This window comes from Chiloscyllium punctatum, chromosome 2 (assembly GCF_047496795.1).
Source record: "Chiloscyllium punctatum isolate Juve2018m chromosome 2, sChiPun1.3, whole genome shotgun sequence".
NCBI lineage: Eukaryota > Metazoa > Chordata > Chondrichthyes > Orectolobiformes > Hemiscylliidae > Chiloscyllium > Chiloscyllium punctatum.
In genome coordinates, this window is record NC_092740.1 from 79,914,091 (window position 1) to 79,936,534 (window position 22,444).

The following is a 22,444-nucleotide window of genomic DNA, read 5'->3' on the forward strand; positions in this document are numbered from 1 at the left end:
CATTACTCATGTACTTACTGACCTAAATTGAGCCCTGTTAAAAGAGTTTCAATTTTAAATTTCTTATCCTTGTTTTCAAGTTCCTCCATGCCTAATCTCTTGCTACTTCTGTAATTTCCTTTCGATTAACAACGCTCCAAGATACCTGCATTTCTTTAATTCTGATCAGATATCTGTGATTTCAACTGTTTCACCATCAGTGACTTTGTCTTTAGCTACCTATTTCCTGAATAGTGGAATCCTTTCCCTGCAACATGTAGGAAATCAGAAACACTTCTAGTGTCCATAATGACTACAAATGCAGGAAGTGTGTTCATCTGCAGCTCCTGATTTGCCGCATGGTGTGGACTCACTATGGAGCATCCACGAAGCTGAGCATGTTGTGGATAGCACATTTAGCAAATTTAGCACCAGGAAGATGAGTAAGTGTGGACAGTCAGTGCAAGAGTCCGTTGTGGCCATTCCCCTCTCAAACAGTATACTGTTTTGGATGCTGTTGGGTGGGGAACGGCCTCTCAGGGGAAAGCAGCAACAGCCAGATCAGTGGCACTATAACTGGCACTTTTGTACAGCAGGGAGGGTTGAAGGTTACGGGAGTCTACAGTCCAGGGCACAGACAGGCATTTCTGTGGCCACAAGTAAAACTCCAGAATGGTGTGTTACCTTCCTGATGCAGGATGTCCCTGAGCGGGCACAGGTTATTCTGAAGGGAGACAGTGAGTAGCTAGAGGCTGTGGTCCATATTGGTACCAACGACATAGGCAGAAAGAGAGATGCAAAGGGATTTCAGGGAGTCAGATAGGAAACTGAGAAACAGGACATGTAGGACATGTTATAATCTTAGGATTACATCCTGTGCCATGTGCCAGTGGAATATGCAGATAGTACAGTTAAATATGTGGCTAAAGGGCTGGTGCGGGAGGTAAGGCTTCAGGTATGTGGATCATTGGGATGTCTTCTGGTGCAGTTGGGACTTGTACAGAATGATGTATTACACCTTATGTGGATAAGGTGATCAAAAAGGCAGACAGAATGCTTGCCTTCATTAGTCTGGACACAGAATGTAAAAACTGCAAGTCATGTTGCAGCCGTATAGAAATTTGGTTAGGCCACATTTGTAATACTGCAAACAGTTCTGGTCACCACATTATGTGGAGGACATGGAGGGTTTGTACTGAAACAGTTTACCAGAATGGTGCCTGGTTTGGAGGGTATTAACTGAAAGGAGAGATCTGACAAATTTGGATTGTTTTCATGTGAACGTCAAAGGATGAGGAGCGATCTGGTAGAAGTTTACAATATCATGAGAGGCATAGATAGAATGGGTAGTCAGAGTCTTTTTTCCCCGGGTAGAAATTTCAATTACAAGGCATAAGGTCAAAGGGGATAAGTTTAAAGAAGATGTGAGAGGCAAATTCTTTACACAGAAGTTGGCAAGTGCCTGGATTGCACTGTCAGGAGGGGGTGGTGGAGGCGAATACAATAGCAACATTTAAGAGGCATCTTGACAGATACATGAATAGGCAGGGAATAGAGGGATATGGACTGCACAAAGGCAAATAGTTTGAACTTGAAAACGGCATCATGTGTAGATGCAATCTCGATGGGCTGAAAGGCCTGTTCCTGTGCTATACTGTTCTTTGTCTTCTCTGTTTTTCTTTCTTCCTTTAAACCGCATGTTAAACGTTAGATAAAGCTTTTGGCCTAACACTCCCTAGGGGGCTGTGCAACAAACGTTGCTTTACAATACACCTGAGAAGCACTCTGGGACTTTTTGTTACATGAAAGAAGATGATATATATATTACAAAATAATCCATTAAAATCCTTTAACCAAATATCCCATAAGTTAACAAGCACACAAATAAGTTTAAATTCATCACAGTTGAGAATACTTTGAGTGGGGAACAGTGTTCCTTTTCAACGAAAGACAAATCAAAAATTTAAATGAGACAACACCTGTCCCTTTTCAGGAAGCACAACCTTAGTCAAGAACATGATATTTAATAACTAATAATTCAAATACAATTAGATAAAGAACATTCAAAATGCAAGCTCTCACAACTCAAAATAAATTGCTTGACATATATTAGCTTTGGACAACATCCTCAGAATAATGGACTCAGAAGTCCACAGGATTTTTATGTCTGTAATTGATCAAACTGGAAGAAACAAAATGAATGACGAGAGATATATCTTCCTGGTTTTGTGAAACTACAACTCACATAATAATGCACAAAGACAATCCAGCAGAGAGTAATTTGAGACTTCCTTACATATTTAATAAGTAAACAAGGCTGTAAATGGACATGTCTTCTTAGAAGAATTTGCTTCAGACTAATGGTAGGGCGAAAGAAGGGATGGAATCAATTAGCAGACTTTAAAAGAAACTCCTGAGAGGACTATAATGTGTTTCACTTTCCAGATATATATTTACAACAAGGTCAAGAAAAGCAATGTGGGTTTAGAGATCAAAATACGGCAAGCAATGTGGTAGTGCAGTTAAGCCTTGGAGCGGGAAAGAAATTTAACTCTAAAAATGTCACAATTGAAAAAAAAATTTACAATCACAAAGCAGAATTAGATCCATGATTAAACATGGTAACAATTACTATACTTTGTTACTAAAGATTAAACAATAGAAAAAGATAACCTCATATCAATAAACATGAACAGCTTAAGATTTAATTTACCACTTTTAAAGAAATGCTTCTTTTGGCCTATATAATATACTGCTGCTACATCTCTACCTCTCATCAAGGTGTCTGTCTCTATTCCAATGTCTCCCAAATGCCCTGTCATCAATAGCAGTTATTTAACTTTGCTTCTGAGAAAGCTCGTGCTGTCAGCTGCAATAAATATCTGAGACTAAAAATTCATCCTAAGTATCGAATTATTTTCTCTATTTTACCCCCATGAAAGTAACAGTTTTTTCTGGCCCCAGTTCCACTTGAAATTTAATATACATACATTCACATTTTGGAGCAAGGACCATATTATGAGCACCCTGGGTCCATATGTTACTCAATTTGAGATAAGCTCAGTTCGGAATGTTTGAAAATTTGAGAATTCTCATTGAAGCAGTCTTGTGCATTGCGCAACACTTTTCACAGAAACGTTTAATGTGTAACAGATTCAGTATTCTGCAGGTTCATCAAATAGAGAAATATTGAGAAATGCATATGTTGGAGGACATTCCACAAATATAAAATTAGATTCTCAGGCCATTCAAGAATAGTGATGAACTTAAAACACTATTAAGAACGCATTTAAACCTACACAATGAAAAATATTTTGTCAAGGGCTTTTACAGAGAGGCTAACAGCATTTAAAAAATGAATCCTGGAAGGACTTCATCAGCACTCTCCATGGGGAAGCAAAGAATGACTAACAACTTCTGGATTTCAAAGCTTAAACTCCACTTGTGTAGACAACAGTGAGAAGTATCAACTGCAATCACTGACAATATCTGTGCCATTATTATTGCAAAATCCATTGTGCTAGTAAGAGAGTTCAAAAAAAAATTGTATAAGTAATCAGATAATTAAACTGAATCTCACCTTGGGAAGGTTTAACAGTTTGAGATGAATGTGCCTTGGAATGCAATGCTGCTCCTGATTGCTGTTCTAATTGTTGTTTGTCTATACATTCACCAGAATCAGTTATCACAGCAAGTAAAGACAAAAAAAATGTAATGATTATCAATTTAATTCAACCACTGTCTAAATAGCTCTGGCAATTTCCAGCTACTACAGTATAATGAATTTGAAAGGACTTTTGTGGAGCTGTGGCAGTGTTCCTACTTCTGAGTCAGGAGGCCCAGGTTCAACTTCTGCTCCAGAAGTGTGTAATAATGTCTCTGAACAGGCTTATTCAAAAATATCTATAATTAATGTGATTTAGGACAGTGGTACATACCAAGTTAACAACTTCAATAGTTTAACAGAAATAGTTTGGATTTTAAAATCAAAAATTCTGAATTTGTAAATGAAACTAAACTCTAGGAAGACTGGTCAACAATGAGGAAGACTGCAACAAATTACATGGATTAACTTGTAATTGGCAAATGAAGTTGAACATAAATAAAAGCAAGGTATTCCATTTTAGTTGGAACACTGCAGTTCACTTATTACTTAGGAGATCCAAGTCTCGTGGCATACAACAAAGACATCTCAGAATATAAACAACAAAATGTATGCCAAAGGATAACAAGGCTATAAAAAATAGCAAACCAAGTAGCAGGCCTTATTGCTAGATGCACAGAATTAGAAAACAGGAAAATTATTACAAACATTCATGAATACTTGCTTAGTCCATGCAGAATACGGCATATAGTTTTGGTCACAGTGGCTCAGTGGTTAGCACTACTGCCTCATAGTGCCAAGGACTCCAGTTTAATCCCCCCCCCTCAAGCGATTGTCGATATGGAGTTTGCACACCGTCTCTGTGTCTGCATGGGTTTCTGATGGGTGCTCCAATTTCATCCCAGAGTCCAAAGATTAGCTGTGCTAAATTGCCCATAGTGTTCAGGGATATGCAGGCTAGGTGGGTTAGCCATGGGAAATGTAGCAGGATGAGTCTAGGTGGGATGCTGTTTGGTATGGACCCATTGGGCCAAATAGCCTGTTTCCACACTGTAGGGATTCTACGATTATGTCAATGATATATCCAAGCACTGGAGAGGGTGAAGAGAAGCTTCACAATTATAGTGCCAAAAATGTGCAATTATGTATCTGCAAATAATTGATAAGGTGGACATCATTCTCTTGAAAAAAAAAAGTGAGGGGTGATCTAATAAAGATCTTTAGCATAATGAAACATTTTAATAGAGCATATATAGCTAGAATGTCTTTGTGTACAACCAGAGGTTATCAACACCAGACAGTTACCAAGAACCCTGATGTGGAATTCAAAATAAACCTCCTTATCCCAAAGGTTGGCAACAGTGTGGAACTGGCTGCCTCTGGGACAGGCTGAAGTGAATAGCATTGAGTTATTTAAGAACATATAAAAGACTAGAAGAAATAGACTACTTGGCCCCTCAAACCTGCTCCATTATTCAATAAAATCATGATCTATTTGTATTTCAATTTCTAAATCCCCATTTACTCTGAATAATCCTTATCTCACCTGCTTAACAAAATTCCACCCACCTCTATCTTAATAATATTCATGATGTGGAGGTGCTGGTGTTGGACTGGGGTAGACAGAGTTGAAAATCACAAAGCACCAGGTTATAATCCAACAGGTTTATTTGGAAGTAGTAGCTTTCAGAGCGCTGCTCCTTCATCTGGTAACTATTGGAGCAGGATCAGAAGACTCAGAAATTATAGCAAAAGATCACAGTGTCATACAATTAAAACAATATATTGAACAAGCCTAGATTGCTGTTGAGTCTTTTATCTTTTAGAATGGGATGCAGGTTTCAGTTCATTCATCTGTAAATGTCTGAACTTCTTCTAAGTCACATTCTCGAGGTAACTTAAGGTTTTATATGAACAAAAGTGACATCTCAGCTGAGAAAATGCATTAAAGATGTGAGGTTAGACTCTGTCTGTATCCCACTTTTGAGTCAGACTGGTTCTATTTCCAAAGTATGAATTTGTAAAATGTTATATGGATTGACTGCCTGCAGGTTGTGTGCTTTTTGAGCAAAAATAGAACGTGTCTGCAAATACAACTCTGCAAATGCAAATTCACCCATAGACTTATATACATGTGAGAGTGAAAGAGAGAGAGAGAGTGTACGTGTGAGCGTGCGTGTGTAAGTGTGAGTGCCCATGAGAGTATGTATTGTGTGTGTTCGTGCTTGCTCGATAGTGCGAGCGTGCATGTGACGGAGTATAGGCTTGGGAGAGAGTGTGTATGTGTGGGTATGAGTGTGGGGGGTGTATGTGTCGGAGAGAGAATATGCCTATGTATGTAAGTGTGTGTGTGTGTGTATGTGTGTGTGAGAGTGTGTACAGTATAGTGGGGTCACCTGTAATGTGACATGAACCCAAGTTCCCTGTTGAGGCCATCCTCACGGGTACTGAACTCAGCTGTCAGCCTGTGCTCAGCCACTCTGCATTGTTGCATATCACGAAGTCCACCTTGGAGGATGGTCACCTGAAATCTGAGGCTGAATGCCCCAACTGCTGAAGTGTTCCCGGATTTGGAGGGAACACCCATTACCACCATTACACGACAGGTACTTATTTGACTCAGCCAATGCAGTCTATCTCATATATGGCTGGCAAGGTTGCCCAGAGGGATGGTAGATTGGAGCGACCAAGCAGACTCTATGACAATGGATGAATGGATACTGCACAACAATCGCCAGACAGGGATGCTCCCTCCCAGTCGGGAAACACTTCAGCAGTCAGGGACATTTGGCCTCGGATCTTCGGGTGACCAGTCTCCAAGGTGGACTTTGGGATATGCAACAATGCAGAGTGGCCGCGCAGAGGCTGCTAGCCAAGTTTAGCATCCATGAGGATGGCCTCAAGGGGACTTTGGGTTCATTTCACACTACAGATGACCCCACTACACTATACGCTCACACACACACTTACATACTCATGCAGACCCTCTCACAGGCTTATACTCCGTCACACTCATGCACACACGCAAACACACATTCTCTCACATGCACTCACACGCACACACACTCACTCACCCTCCCTTACATGCATGTGCGCGCACACACACAAACGCATAAGTCTATGGGATGAATTTACATTTGCAGAATTGTATTTGCAGACACATTCTATTTTTGCTCAAAAAGCACACAACCTGTAGGCAGTTAATCCATATAAAATTTTACAAATTCCTACTTTGAAAATAGAATCAATCTGACTCAAGATTGGGATATAGGCAGAGTCTAACCTCACTGCTTTAATACACTGAGCTGAGACTAATAAAAATCTTAGGTTATCTTTACTAATAAAATCTTAGGTTATCTGAGAAGGTGACTTAAAAGTAGTTCTGGGATTTATATATTGATGAATCAAAACCTGCAATCCACTCTAAAAGAAGAAAGACAACAGCAATCTAGGTTTGTTCAATATATTGTTTTAATTGCATGACACTGTGATCTTTTGCTATAAATTTTATGTCTTATGATCCTGCTCCACTAGTTACCAGATGAAGGAGCAGTTCTCTGAAAGCTAGTACTTGCAAATAAACCTGTTGTTGTGTGACTTTTAACTTTAATAATAATGATCTCTGCCTCCATTGCCTTGGAGGCAAAGAGTTCCAAAGTCTCACAACCCTCAAAAGGGGAAAAAAAAATTCTCCATTTCTGTTCTCTTAGGGCAACCTCTAATTTTAAAAAAAGTGCCCCTTGGTCCTTGACATTCTTTCCACATATTTGTCAAGACCTTTTAGAATCTTATACATTTCAATCAAGTCTAAACTTTCACGGAACCAAGTCATTCTATCAAATCTATCCTCATAAGACAGCCCGCGCATTCCAGTTTCAATCTAGAAAACCTCCTATGAACTGCCTCTAAAGCATTCATATTTTTCCTTAAATAAGGCAAGTAAAACTGCACATAGAATTTAAGACGTAATCTCACCAATGCCCTGTGAAACTGAAGCAAAGCATCCTTAACTTTTATGCTCCGGCTCTCTCATAATAAAGGGAGAGCATTCCATTGATCTTCTTGATTGTAATCCATACTCGTATACTAATCTTTTGACACAAACTCAAGAAAGCCCAAATCCCTCCGGACCTCATAATTCTGCAGTATTTAAGTATTCTTTTTTTTTATTTGATCAAAATGAACAATTTCACATTTTCCCACTTTATATTGCACCTGCCAGAAGTTTGCCCTCTCATCTACTTATCTATATGCCTTTGCAACGTTCTAATAAAGTCTTCACAAGATACTTACCTACTTATCTTTGTGTCCTTTGTGAATGTACTACCGAGTTCTTGCTTTTTTTAATTATTTAAGCTATTGTTCTATTCAACCTGTTCAGAGATTTTATTACATGCCTCTGGAGCAAATGGAACTTGAAACCAGGCCTCCCGGTCCAGGGATAGGGATGGTGCCACTGTGCCACAAGATGGTCAAAGCCTACTGTGCCTGGTATTCCCAGGCAGTCTCTCAGGCAAGTACTGACCAGTCCTGAGTCTGCTTAGTTTCTAAGATCAGACGACTTTGGACGTTTTCTGACTAGTATGGCCACAGGCAAGTTCTTGCTTCTAAATCATTGATGTAAATTGTGAAAACCTGAGGTCCCAGTTTCAGAGAATAGGTCAATTTATTTTCTCTTTGAGATTTGTGTGACTTTGGAACTCACTGCCTCAAAAGATCTCCATCAGTTACTTACTATCAGTCAGACAACAATCCATTTTTGATGACTTCTTTCTTCCAGCCAGTCAATCTTCTACCCATGCTAATATGGAACACACTGCTTCATGCACTTTTATTTTTTGCAATAATATTTCATGTGGCACCTTATCAAAAGCCTCCTGGAAACCCAACTACAGTATGTCTCAGTTCACCTTTATCCAGAGGGTGTACTGCTCCTTCACCGAACTCCAATAAATTGGTTAAATATAATTTCCCTTTGACAAAATCATGCTGAACCTTCAAGCTTACCCTATGTTTTTCTAACTATACAGCTATAATCTCTTAATTAATCAATTCTAACACCTTTCCCAGGACAGTCATCAAGGTGACTGACCTAGAGGTATGTTTTTTGCCTCTCTCCCTTCTTCAATGGAGAGGTTTGTTTGCTACTTTTCAGACTAATTGGATCTTTCCTGAATTGTAGAGAATTTTGGAAAATTAACACCAATACATTCACAAACACATTAGTAACCTTTGTTAAGAATCTTGGATTTAGTCTGTCCAGACCTGAAGACTTGTCAGTCGGCAGGTCCATCTGTTTGCTTAGCATCACTTACCTCATGATTGTAATTTCACTAAGTTCCTTCCATCCTGTACCTCCTGATTTACTTCTATTATTGGAATTTCTTTTTGTATAGTGGACAAACATACAGGGGAGAAGTGAATAAAGGACTCCAAGGATAAATTTAGATGAGATTAGATGGGAAAAGACTCAAGTGGGGCACAAACACAAGTACACTCTGGGTGAGCCGAAAGACCTGTTACTGTGCTGCATATCTTTTGCAAAGCTAAGGATTATAGCTCTAAACAGCACAGCAAATATCCTAAGGTCACTTCAAATTATGCCCTGTGATATTTTTAATTCAGTCACAGAAATAATGTGCCTTGGCACTGCCAAGTTGTACTCACCTTTTTGAATCTCTTTATTTTCTTCTCCCTGTAGGCTATTCGCCTCATTTTCTGTGGCCTGGTCTCTGCTGGGAGGGGAATCACTACGTTCGGGAGAAATGCTTGCAACATCTACAGTCTTGGGCTTTTGTTCAGGAACTGAAGGTTTAACAGTTTGAGGAGAAACTATTCGCTGCATCACTGGAGACTTAGGTTCAGGTTCCATTTTACCTGGACTAGATTGCTTGAAAAATATGTTATTTGGTCAATAGTGGAAAAGGCAAATTCGCAACATCCAAATTATAATCAGAATATATAAAAACCTCTTAAGACAGAAAACAGATTCAAAGTTCAGTATTTAGATCTCCATTGATCACCTGATATTTAACTAATTAGATAACAAACAGAATTACATCACCTTCAGAATTTTAATACCTGATTAGTTAATTATCACAAAAGAATTAAAAAGCAAAGATTTTTAACCTAACAAACAAATTCTAATTAGTGTAGAATCGTCATGTAGCAACACTACAGACAACACCTTTCAATTAAACAAATCTTGGACAGGGCTAACAAAGCTAAATATCATAACAAGAAACAGATTAGAAAATAATTTCAGAATAGTTTTATCTGGTACTCATTGATTCCAACAATATGTGGTCAAAACCACTATAGTTTTCAGAAGAAGCAGGATTTGAAGATGTAAGATAATGAAACTGGTTTGCATATCTGTACTGGTGCCTCCATTTTAATGTGATCATGTATTTTTAACCTTGTAATACAATTCTAAGCACTTCAAACAACATGTGTATGTTTGAAACAGAAATTGTAGTTGTGAGTTTGACATTCTGTAGTTATGCATTCCTGTTAAATGTAGTGCAGCAGCACCTCCATCAGTAGGAAATGCAATTACATTGTGACAAGTTTTCAACAGTAATTTTCACTACAAATGTAAAAATAGGAATGTATAACAAAAATATCAAATGATGTGGAAGAACTACAAGACATTTTATCTATTAAAAATAGATGGGTGTATTTTTGACAATTTTATACACCCTTACCACCAGTTTTTAAACATAATTACAATAATAGTACTGATTCTATCCACATGGTTAATATTCAGAAAGAAAGAATTATTACTTTCCTGACAGGTTTACAGTAAATTGTGACTGGATTCAAGCACATTGGAAAAAAAATTGCATCATAGATGAAATAAAGCAAATAGTAACTACCTGAGATTTTATTCCTTCTTTTCTAAGAGTTACTGACACGCCCACAGTCGGAGACAACTCAAGTGGCAGAGGAGGGTCCTTTTGCTTTGCTTTGTTAGGTGGCACCAAAGTAAAAGCTCCTTCAACTGCTGCAGGGTGCTGATCTATTTCTTGGCCTCTTTTTAATAATCCTGCAAGTGAGACCTCTGTACTGCCCAATGACCTGTCGCCACAGCACAAATGAATCTGAAGTTTACAGGAGAAAACAAAGTAGAATATTCATTTTGCACTTAAATCCACCATCCAGAGGCATGACTAGACTTTAGATATTTCAGATGTCATTTTTAAAATATTAAAATTTACAAATTTTACCTATCCTGTTCACTAATGTCCCTTTGGGGAAAAAAATCTGCCAACTTTATCCTTATGTCATACTAGACGCACAGCACTATGGCTGATTCTTAACTGCCCACAGAAACCATCCAACAAGCCACTCAGTTGTACTAAGCTACTATGGAAAATAATAAAACTAGACTAATCATGTGGCTGTGACTGAGGCATGAGATTTAGACAAATCGGCAAATTCCTGATGAAAAGCTTCTGCTTGAAACGTTTGCTCTCCTGTTTCTCGGATGCTGCCTGACTGGCTGTGCTTTTCCACCGCCGCACTTTTTGACAAAGGCAAATTCAGTCCAGGCAATTTTCTTTAATTTCAGACTCACCGAATTGTATTGTACAACAAATGCTCTAAGTTCTCTCCAATTATCATCTCTATTTACCTTCTATCCTATGGGGAGAACACTCTGGAAGTAGAGTCCCAGGAATCCTCAACATTGTCTCTAAACCCAATGTTAATGAATAGCATTAGACCAAAAATGGAAAAAGCTGCTTCTGCTGATGACCAGGTTTCAGTTGCATCTCAACACCACATGTAAGATGCACTAAACTATGGGCATGGTATTATGCACTGTTTTTGGGGGAACTTCAGTATCCATCATCAAGATTGAGTCAGAAACATCACTATTGGTTACCAGACAATGCCTATGACAGACAGTGATAGAAAGACTCCTTGGACCTCTTTCCTGTCAATGATGGCATGTTTTGGAGGAACAGGTCACATGTTATATGGCACTACCAATTTGTTAAATGGGATAGAAAAGATCGAGAAGCTTAAAATTGGGTACACATTAGGCACTCTCAGCAATCAGAAAAAATAGTACTGTATTCCACCACAAACTGTAGGCTGCCATGTGCAGTCCTTATCGTGATAGGCAATTCAGCAATTAACGAGAAGAGGGTCCTTGGCTATTTCTACCTTCAACTATGGTATGACTCAGAAAGAAAATACAAAAGGCTTTTGAGAAGTTTTGAGTACAGAATCTCTGCAGTTCTTCTTCTATCGCCATAAGAACATGGCATACCTCCAGGCTCTCAATTATATTTTACTATTCAATCCTCAAATCTCTTAATTCCCTTAGTGTTGAAGAATCTTTCAATCTCAGCCTTGAACAGACATTCAAAGCTCAGGATACAGAGCATTCTAAGAGACTGACAAACTTGCTCTTTGAAGAAATTTATCCTCATCTCTGCTCCTCAGGCAACACCCCCTAGTTAAAGACTCTCCAGTTAAGGGAAACTGTTTCTCAGCAATGCATAGAGGTTCAAATGGCATGGACTGTGGTGAAAAATATGGCAAGAAGTCCAGCAAGGACTACTTCAACATTCAGGAACAATCATTACATATTTTAACTAAGTACTGGATGTAGACTCAAAATTCTTGCTAGACAGCAGTGAGGTGCATACTAAAGCTATTGCTTGCTAACAACGTTTTTAACAGCTGATTTCACCTCTTTAATAAGAAGCTTTCTACGAAGGCTTTGCAGCAAGCAAATGAGACATTGAGAATTCCAGACATGGGAGTCAGAGCGGATACCAAGTGTATTCAACTCAATGTTGGCTGCAAAAATCCTTCATGTTGGTCATCAGTACAATGGACATGCGCCATTGGTACTGGTCACACATAGCCCATAGCCACAGATATTGGAATCAGACATGTGCTAACTCTTGGCACGTCTCTCATCCACTGAAAATATGCTTCTGTGCTTCCGTGCTGCACCTCAAAGTGCAAAGGGAATAATAGCTGGAATGCTGCAGTAAGAAATGGCTCTCAGGGGCAGGCATCCAGTGCATGGATGGATGAAGCTGCATCGCAGAATGTTCATTTGCTCTCTTAGTATTTAGCCACCTTTGAGCTCACCACACCTATGCCTTGTCCCTAAGCTCACAGCTTTGCTGCATTGGTGTGCTACTTAGCACAGACACAAAGCCAGGAAGGTTGTCAGCAGTCTTCAGTCAAGTCAAGAAAGATAGCCTTTGGTCAGTGGGCCCTGCAATTTAAATCAAGGGCAGCCTCCAATTCCAGTCCAAAGATGTGGACTTGATCAGTCAGTGGCTTGGGGTGGTCCCAGTCTGCAAAGCAAGGTGCCAATTTCTCCTTCTCTACCACATCAGGGGCAAAAATCAAGACCATGCAGGACAGCTTTGAATCCTCCACTATCAACATCTGTGCAGGCTACCAATTTACTGACAACACAAAGATAGGCAGCAAAATTAATTGTGAAGAGGACATATGCAAGCTATGAAGCAATTTAGATAAGTTAGTGAATGGACAAAGATCTAACAAATGGGGTATAATGTGGCAAATTGACCACTTCTGTAATATCAAGAAAGAGTAAGTCGACACAGTTTGCACGTGGCAGAATAAAGAATGAAAACACCAGTCACGAGTCAGGGGATGCACACTGAGGTGGCTGTATGACATGTTTTCACCTAATACATGAGCAGCCTGATAGGAATCCAAAGGTCAGACCAATTATGTCAAAATCTAAAATGGAAAACATTGATCTCATCACTGATTTTTCTTCACAGATCAGGACATACATGCCACATTTTTATTTACTTTACCAAACAGCTGGCTTAACTTTGATAAGAATAAGGAAAAGAAGAGAACAGCAAGGACAACAGAATCAGAAACAAGACACTCAAGATGCTGCACCTGTGGAAGAACGAGCAACAGAATTTCTTCAGCAATTTCTGTTTCTGTTTTAGATATTTAGTATCCTCAATTTTTTGTTCTATTTTATTGAACTTTCGAGCCACTGGCTCCTTTCAAGGCTCATCTAGGGACATGTGGCTTCTCCAAATCAACCCACAAACACAATCAGGAGTTCACAGAAAACAATTTGTCCTGTTTACCACAGAACCAGGAAGGGAAGGTGCCAGAACCGTCAGATTTGCTGCCATTGTTGGGTACCCTCAGGTTCCAGGAGCCATCGACTGCAGTCATGTGGCACTGGGAACTCCCAGGCATCATCCAACCAGGTTCCCGAAAAGCAAGAGATGAAACTCTCTCAATGGTCAGTGCATTTGTGACCATAGACAACAATTCCTGCGGTCATGCACCCACTATTCAGTGAGCTGTCACAACATGCCGAACTCCCAGATTCTCTGAATGTCTGTGAGCGCCAACACAATCTCTAGGGCTGGACTGTGACTAATGATCCCAGTGCAAAAACATCAGTTTGATATCCATCAGTGCTTCAATGCAGCACACGCATTCACTAGTGCCATCAGTGAGGAGGGAACTGTCTTCTGAATACCATTTCCGATGTCTGGACTGCTCACGAAGAGCATGCCAGTACAGGTGGTTCTTCTGTAACATGATAGTTGCATTCATGTGCAACTCTGCATTACAGAAAAATCGCACTTTACAACCAGCAATTAAGGTGTGGGTGATGTAATCGCATTACAGCCAACGCATGTTTTAAAAGTTTGCGTTTTAGAAACAGTGTCCCCAATTCATCAATCGCATTATAGCAAATTCGTATTAACGAAAGGCGCGTTAGAGCAAAATGACCTGTGCTCATCAGACAGACTAAGACATAGCTTAATATAAGTGGAAATATAAAAGAAGGGCTCTGGAGCAGCTACTTAACTCCTCAGGCAAGGAAAAAATAAAACAATCTGATAAAGTTCCTGAAGGAGGCAGTGCTGATGATCAGGATGCTGAGGAAACGAGGGCAATAGTGAGACAAGGCAGACAGGCCATAATAACCTGACAATGGCTATGCCTGATAATATTTTTTAAAATTTACTCATAGATGTGGGATGTGAGCATTGCTAGCTAGGCCAGCTTTTATTGCCTATCTATAGATGCCCTTGAGAAGACATTGGTGAGCTGCCTTCTTAAACTGCTCAATCCATGTGCTGTAGGTAGACCCACAATACCATTAGGAAGGGAATTTCACGTAGATATATTTCCAGGTCAGGATGGTGAATCGCTTGGAGGGGAACTTGCAGGTGCTGATTTTCCCATATATCTGCTGCCTTTGTCCTTCTAGATGGTGGTGGTTGTGGGTTTGAAAGGTACTGTCTAAGGATCTTTGGTGCAGACTATAAGAGGTACACACTGTTGTTACTGCATTTTGGTGGTGGAGGGAGTGGATATGGTGCCATTCAACTGGGCTGCTTTGGTGTGGATGGTGTCAAGCTGCTTGATTGTTGTTGGAGCTGCACTCATCCAGGTAAGTGGGGAGTATTCCATCATACTCCTCACTTGTGCCTTGTAGACAATGGACAGGCTTTCAGGAGCCAGGAGGTAAGGTACTTACTGCAGCATTCTTAGCCTTTGACCTACACTTGTTGCTATTGTATTTACATGGCTAGATCGGTTCAGTTTGTGGTCAATGGTAACTCCCAGGATGCAGATAGTTGGGGGACTCTGTGATGGTAATGCCATTGTATGCCATGGGTTGACGGATTGATCGTCTCTTACTGGAGGTGGTCATTGCCCAGTATTTATGTGGCACAAATGTTGCTTGCTACTTTTCAGCCCAATCAGCCAAATAGCTTCACATGAATATTTGTGGACATTCTGAAGTCATAGTCGATTGCAAAGCAAAGCCATTCCAGCCCTCAAGGGAATGCTCATTTTATAACTGAAACTTTGATACTCTGTTTGTCACAGACTATCAAACATGTCTCCTTGTGCACCAATAACTTCTTGTTTTGTTTCCTAATCAAAGAATCAGTTACATGAAGGCTGTGCCAAGCTACGCCAAACATAGTTTGCAAATATCAGAGACAAAGCTGACATGCATTGTGCTGAATTTCTGCTGAAACACCACCATCTAGCTTAAGTTCTCACTTTTCAGAAGTTATGTTCCTCCTATAGGACAGCAGTGATTGAAAGGCTCAGCACTCTTCACGCAGCTACACATGATGCTCATGTCAGTGTTTACGGTAGTCACTGGCTCTCATGTTAGTAAACAAGGAAAGCAACAGGTCAAATGTCTTAACAGATTTGTACAGACCACAGGAATATATCTCTAAACTCTATATTTGCTTCGTGTAGTGCTGCATGGAAGATGCAACCAATGTGGATTCAATGTTGTTTAACCTTTCTTTTCCTCCCATTACAACTGGGTGGCACCACAGCAGCTGTAGCTGAGCTGAAGAAGCCTATTGACAGCTATGCTACCTTACCTCGATGACTTTGGCAGTCTTCTTCCATTGGGCCTGGATCAAGAGATGTACTTCAAACCTCCTGGACCTGACCTTTAGGTACCTGGCAGAGAGGAGGTGATGTGTAGGACAACTCTGGATTGTCTCACGATGACAATCCTTGGCTATCAGCTGTCACTCCTCATCCCTGTTGGGTGCAATTTCACCTCCTTCATCCATCAAGGGATGGAGGATGTTTTCCATCAAAAACATGCCTGAACAATGATTTCACATAGGTATTCCTCAAGTTGCTAATGTCCAAGCAGGTTAAGAAGGCATCTGACTAAAATTCAGCTGAAGTCAAGTTTGCTAGCTTTATTTGAAATAAATACAGAAATTATGCAACTTCATTTCACACTTCTGAGTTTTTATAAGAAAAGAAAGAACAGCAGGGTCCCTGCTTCTGATTGCACTTTACACTCACACACTCTCTCTCACAGAGAGTATTACATACGGAGCGATTCGTAGAATACGCAAATAAGTTGAACAGTGAATTGCATTAGCTTTACATACTCAAATGAATACAATGAAAAGTTTACAAATCACCATTTATAGGGCCACCTTCGCAAACAAGGTACCTAGGTAGAGATTTTTCACAGCAAGTTCTAAGGAAGAAAAAAATTAGAAAAATAAAGAAATAAAAAGGCTAGCATTACAGATCATAAAAGTAAATTAGAAAAATAGAGAAATAAAAAGTTCAGAATAACAGTTCTACCAACCTAATTCACGCTGGCACATTGCCTCCAATCTGTGCCAGGCCTTGAATCACCTCAAGGCCAGAAATCTACACTAAGACCACCTCAGGCCGAAAGACTGTCATGGGCCACAGAGAGACTGCCACGCCAGTTTGGGAGATCACCCCGCCGTGTTGGGAGATTGCCGCATTAGGCCAGCAAACCACCATGCCAGGCCACTGAAAGACACCACATGTCATCAAAAGACCAACACACCATGGGAGATCACCATGTCAGGCTGAATGACCGCCAGGCTGGGAGACTGCTGGACCGGGCTGCTTCGAGTGTGGTGCTGGAAAAGCACAGCATGTCAGGCAGCATCTGAGGAGCAGGAAAATCGACATTTCAGACAAAAACCCTTCATCGGGAATCACCATTCCCGATGAAGGGCTTTTGCCAGAAACATCGATTTTCCTGCTCCTCAGATGCAGTGTGACCTGCTGTGCTTTTCCAGCACCACATTCTTGACTCTGATCTCCAGCATCTGCAGTCCTCACCTTCGCATTGCCAAAAGACTGCCACAGGCCTCCGAGAGATCACTACATCGAGCCACCGAGAGACCACCATCACAGGTTGAGAGGACACCACACCAGGCCGAGAGGTCGCCTCACCGTGTCAATGCTGAGGCCAGCAGTTCAGGACATTGCAGAGAAGAGAGAAAAAAAGAGAAAGAAAGAAAAAAGTAACAGACAGAGCCGACTAGCTTCAGCTGAAGTGTCGTATTCCATCGCCATCTTGGAATCAGTGTGCACCATCTATATATATGCACAGCTGCAACTCACCAAGAGCTTCCTTCCACTTTATCTTTATGCGATCTCTATCATTTAAAAGGACTACAGCAACAGATGCATGGAACAGCACCACCTGCAAAGTTTCTCCAAGTCACACCATCCGACCTGGAACAATACTGTTGTTTCTTAACTATTGCTAAATTCAGATCTTGGAACTACCTCTCTATCAGCACTGTGGATATAACTATTTGCTTATGCTACTTTAACTGACACGTCACTTGCTCTTTACTTCATTTTCGGCAAATAATCTTCATCATCACCATCTCTATCCTACCCTCTTCCCGCTCTAATCAGCAAATACTATAAGAAATGAATTGCAGTATGTAATACTAAAACTACCTGAAGATTTGGTTGGGAAGATAAGAACAGCTGGAGAACGTCTAGTTGACTCCGAATTCTCACTGAAGCTCGTTCGGGTGCAAAGTTCGGGTTCATCAGGTCAATGAAAGGATCATTGGTGACATCATTTCCCAGCAAAGTGTAGTAAAAGAAAAATTCAGGTCTCCCCTCTGGTAGCTTGATTGTACTTGGAATCAACTGAGAATAGTACAAAGTTACACTCTGGATTAATTTTCATCAAAGTAAGCTTTGTTAGCATACAGATAAGAAAAGTGTGGTGCTGGAAAAGCGCAGCAGGCCAGGCAGCATCCGAGGAGCAGGAGAATCGACATTTCAGATGCTGCCTAGCCTGCTGCGCTTTTCCAGCACCACACTTTTCAGCTCTGGTCTCCAGCATTTGCAGTCCTCACTTTCTCCTAGCACACAGATACGGCCACATACAAATTACAAACAAACCTTTGCAGCTGTAACGTCAGGACCAAAACCTCAACTGTAAAAATCAGATAAATCAGTCCCCTGAAACATATCCATCCGTGGGAGATATCATTTTAAGACCTATTATGGTTCCACTGTGAGCAGTCAGAAGGACTTCCTTTTAGTTTGGCAGTTAAGGGCAATATATAATTCATGCATTTTGTTGAACATTACATTCATCAAATGGAGAAGCTGCAGGAGTATTTCTACATTATCGAAGAACCTGGCTCAACTCTAGCTAGACAATCTGGTCATAAAAAAACAAATTTGTCTTGGTTCAAAATATATGAATAGCAGTAATGAATTACAGGCTGAAGTCCAAGTGATGAAAAATTTAATTAAACTTATTCTGAAGACTTGAGCATGAAGTAGTAATTAAATTATCTGACAGGCATAATGAAGCACGTTTCACCAGTATTGCTACACGATTAACATTACTAATCCTAAATTGAGACTAGTGCTTTCACCAACCTGCTCTAACTGTGTTGCAAATGCAATGGTCACAGAAAGCATAAAGAAATCGGTGCAGAATTCTGCTGGCCCAATCTGATAATAGCTTTCGTCCTCATTCAGAATTGCAGTCAGATTCTTGGGGTTCAAATCCAGGATGGGATCAGGCGAAGTTGTTATCACTACAAAATGTGCAAATAGTTTAAAAGCAATTTTAATTACTGAGTTTTGTCAACAGTGTTCTGACTTTAAGCACTGGATTTGTTCAAATTAGATTTAGAAAAAAAAAGAGCATGATATACTTACTTTTAGCAAATGGATCTTACAATGTTACAAATGATCTTTCTACATGTACTATTGTATTATTCAAATCACAAAAATATTTTAAATAAACAATTGAGTTCTGAGTGCAAAAAAACCAAGGCTAAAGAATATCTTAAATACGCACAACCAAAATATTACATTTTTATTATAGACACTGATTAGTCTATTTTAGATACATTTAAATAATGCAGAAGACTGCTTTTGTAGCTGGCAAATGAAAAGGGTGTTAAAATAGAAATAATAAGCATGTTCAGCAGTAAGATAGTATTTTTAAAAAGTAAAAGAAACCAAGTGAAATGTTCAAAACTCTAGCTAATCTGTTACAACAATCACAAGTTAAAGGTCAACCTGAAATGTGGATTCATGGGATAAATCCAACTGATGCCATAATATGTAAAAATTCCATTTCTGTTGATGCTATCAGTTATTTTTAAGTTAATCAATGTCATTAGATATCAGGTACAAGTATAATCCATCAGCCTTGTGCAATATCCTTGAGGTCTTCCAAGTAACTTTTATATTTTTAGAAGACCACATCATACATGTAGTAATTGCTGACTAAATATTTCTTTTGAGTTGGTTGATACAGAGCACCCGACTCTGTTTGCTGTAAAACCAATATTGCATATAAAATTAGAATTTTAAGTGATAGATTCTAATCCAAGTCTTCCTATAAGAATTCCAATAAAATTCTTCCAAAATACTAAATAACTAATCAACTCGATAACATTTGACCCAACAAGTCCACACCAACCCTGTGAAGAGCAACCCATCCCCCTACATTTACCCCTGACTAATGCACCTAAAACTATGGGCAATTTAGCACGGCCAATCTTTGGATTGTGGGAAGAAACCGGAGCACCCAGAGGAAACCCATGTAGACACGGGGAGAATGTGCAAACTCCACACAGTCACCCAAGGTGGGAATTGAATCCCGTTCCCTGACGCTGTGGGGTAGCAGTGCAACATCTCCTCCACACAATTTTAAAACTTCAGCTGAACAATTTATCCCATACAGTTCGATTGAAGTCCTACACAGACACAATAAAATTCCCTGAACAACCACCAATTTGATTTTTTTTTAAAGTCAGCACCTTCCCCTACTCAACAGACGATTCAGGGACTTCCTCAGAAGACATCTTTAGCTTTTCTGAATGTGGCCCCATTTTGAGGCTAGAAAATTGTCAGGGCAATTGGGCGAGCAGTGGAGTGGGCAACAGTAAGGAGAAGACTTAAGGGAAAAGGGGCACAGGAGTCTACCATTGTTGTCTAAAAGCTCACCACCATTCTGAGGTCTCCACCCTCACTTTGAATAACACTGATACAGATCATTGCTGTGGATAAATAATCAGTTCAGACCTTTGAGGACAACAGTTTTTTGCTGTTAAAATAAAGCATGATTTTATTTCTGATCACAAAAGAACAGATTTGTAAAATACAACAAAAAGGAATCTCACTTCTCCGCTAAGACAGTGGTATTCATTTTGAATTGTGATAAGCAGAAAATAATTTATTTTGAGCAATTTAGTGAAAGCTCTGCATCCTTACTTCAATGCCTTACTTCAAAAAGGAAAGGAATATCCTTTGCAAACACATACATCATACAGGTGTGCACAAAGGAGCTCCTTAAAACACAGCTGCATGCCAATTTTGAGCAAACTATGAATGTAACCAACGTTTGAAATCTTTCTTGATTATCAAAATTAGAAGAAAGACAAGGAAAAAAAATGAGCTGAATCAGCTTGAATATAAAACAGAAGGTGCACTTTTCTGATTAGCACACATTATAGTAAAAGCAATCTCTCTGCAAACATAAGGATACAGCAGCTAGAAGCAGGAGTAAGAAATTCAGCCACTTGAGCTCGTCTATTCAATATGATCATAGCTAATTTCATTTTGGCCCAATTCCACTTTCCTGCATGCTCTCCATAACTTTTCAAGGCATTGTTCATTAAAATTGTGTCTACCTTCTTAAATTTATTCAATTCATCTGACCTGGGGTACTGAACTCCACAGATACACAACTCTTTGAGAAAAGTAATTTATCCTCATCTCTGGTTTAAATCAGCTACCACTTACCCTAAAGCTATGACTTGTTGTTCTAGATTGCCCCACATGATGAAGCATCTTTTCTGTGTCTACTTTGTCAATCCCCTTTAGCATCTGATGTACCTTAATTAGATCTCCTCTCATTCTTCTAAATTCCAAGAGGTATAGACCCAAACTGCTCAAGTTCTCTTCATAAGACAAATCCCTTATCTTTGGAATCTAGTGAACTTCCTCTTAACTGCTTCCAATGCAACAACATTCCTCCTCAAGTAAGGGGACTAAAATTGTACACAATACTCCAGCTGCAGCCTCACTAAGACCTTGTATAGCTGCAGGAATACTTCTCTTCATTTATACTCTATTCCTTCAGCAACAAACGCCAAAATACCATTTGCCTTCCTTATTACCTGCTGTACCTGTTTACTGGTTTTTTGCAATTCATGCACGAGGATATCCAGATTCCTCTCCAAATTTCTCTCCAGTTAAATAACAATTTGCTTTTTTATTTCTCCAATCAAAATGGATAACTTCACACATATCCATGTTCAATTTCATTGGTCTAATTCTGACCTATTTGCCTAATCCATCCATAGCCATTTGTAAATTTCTTATTTTTTCATAAAAACTTACTTTCTCACCCAGTTTACTGTCATCTGCAAATTTGGCTATCGTACTTTCTATCCCTACATCCAAATCATTAAGACAGATTGTAAACATTTGGAGCCTGAGGACTGAGCCCTGTGGCACTCCACTCATTACACGTGAAAGCTCTGCATCCTTACTTCAATGCCTTACTTCAAAAAGGAAAGGTATATCCTTTGCAAACACATACATCATACAGGTGTGCATAGAGGAGCTCCTTAAAACACAGCTGCGTGCCAATTTTGAGCAAACTATGAATGTAACCAACGTTTGAAATATTTATTGATTATCAAAATAAGAAGAAAGACAAGGGAAAAAAATAAGCTGAATCGGCTTGTATATAAAACAGAAGGTGCACTTTTCTGATCAGCACACATCACAGTAAAAGCAATCTCTCTGCAGCTACACTGGCACCACCCCCCACCTTTTCCTCCATTACATCGATGTCTGTATCGGCGCTACCTCGTGCTCCCATGAGGAGGTTGAACAGTTCATCCACTTTACTAACACCTTCCACCCCGACCTCAAATTTACCTGGACCGTCTCAGACTCCTCCCACCCCTTCCTAGACCTCTCCATTTCTATCTCAGGCGACCGACTCAACACAGACATTTACTATAAACCGACTGATTCCCACAG

General features: G+C 39.8%; 1 protein-coding gene across 4 annotated transcripts in view; it reads right to left on the reverse strand.

Annotated features, from left to right (window-relative positions):
• cep120 (centrosomal protein 120) overlaps positions 1 to 22,444 on the reverse strand; it is a 105,820-nt gene that overhangs the window by 55,123 nt on the left and 28,253 nt on the right. For 3 of the 4 annotated variants that reach the window (XM_072584536.1, XM_072584521.1, XM_072584546.1), the window contains 5 exons: positions 18,812 to 18,972; positions 17,867 to 18,064; positions 10,462 to 10,686; positions 9,251 to 9,473; positions 3,560 to 3,640 (listed from right to left, as the gene is read on the reverse strand). In XM_072584536.1, coding sequence (XP_072440637.1) covers positions 3,560 to 3,640; positions 9,251 to 9,473; positions 10,462 to 10,686; positions 17,867 to 18,064; positions 18,812 to 18,972 — 888 coding nt within the window. The remainder of the gene's footprint in view (positions 1 to 3,559; positions 3,641 to 9,250; positions 9,474 to 10,461; positions 10,687 to 17,866; positions 18,065 to 18,811; positions 18,973 to 22,444) is intronic. The other variant, XM_072584529.1, reaches the window with a different exon arrangement.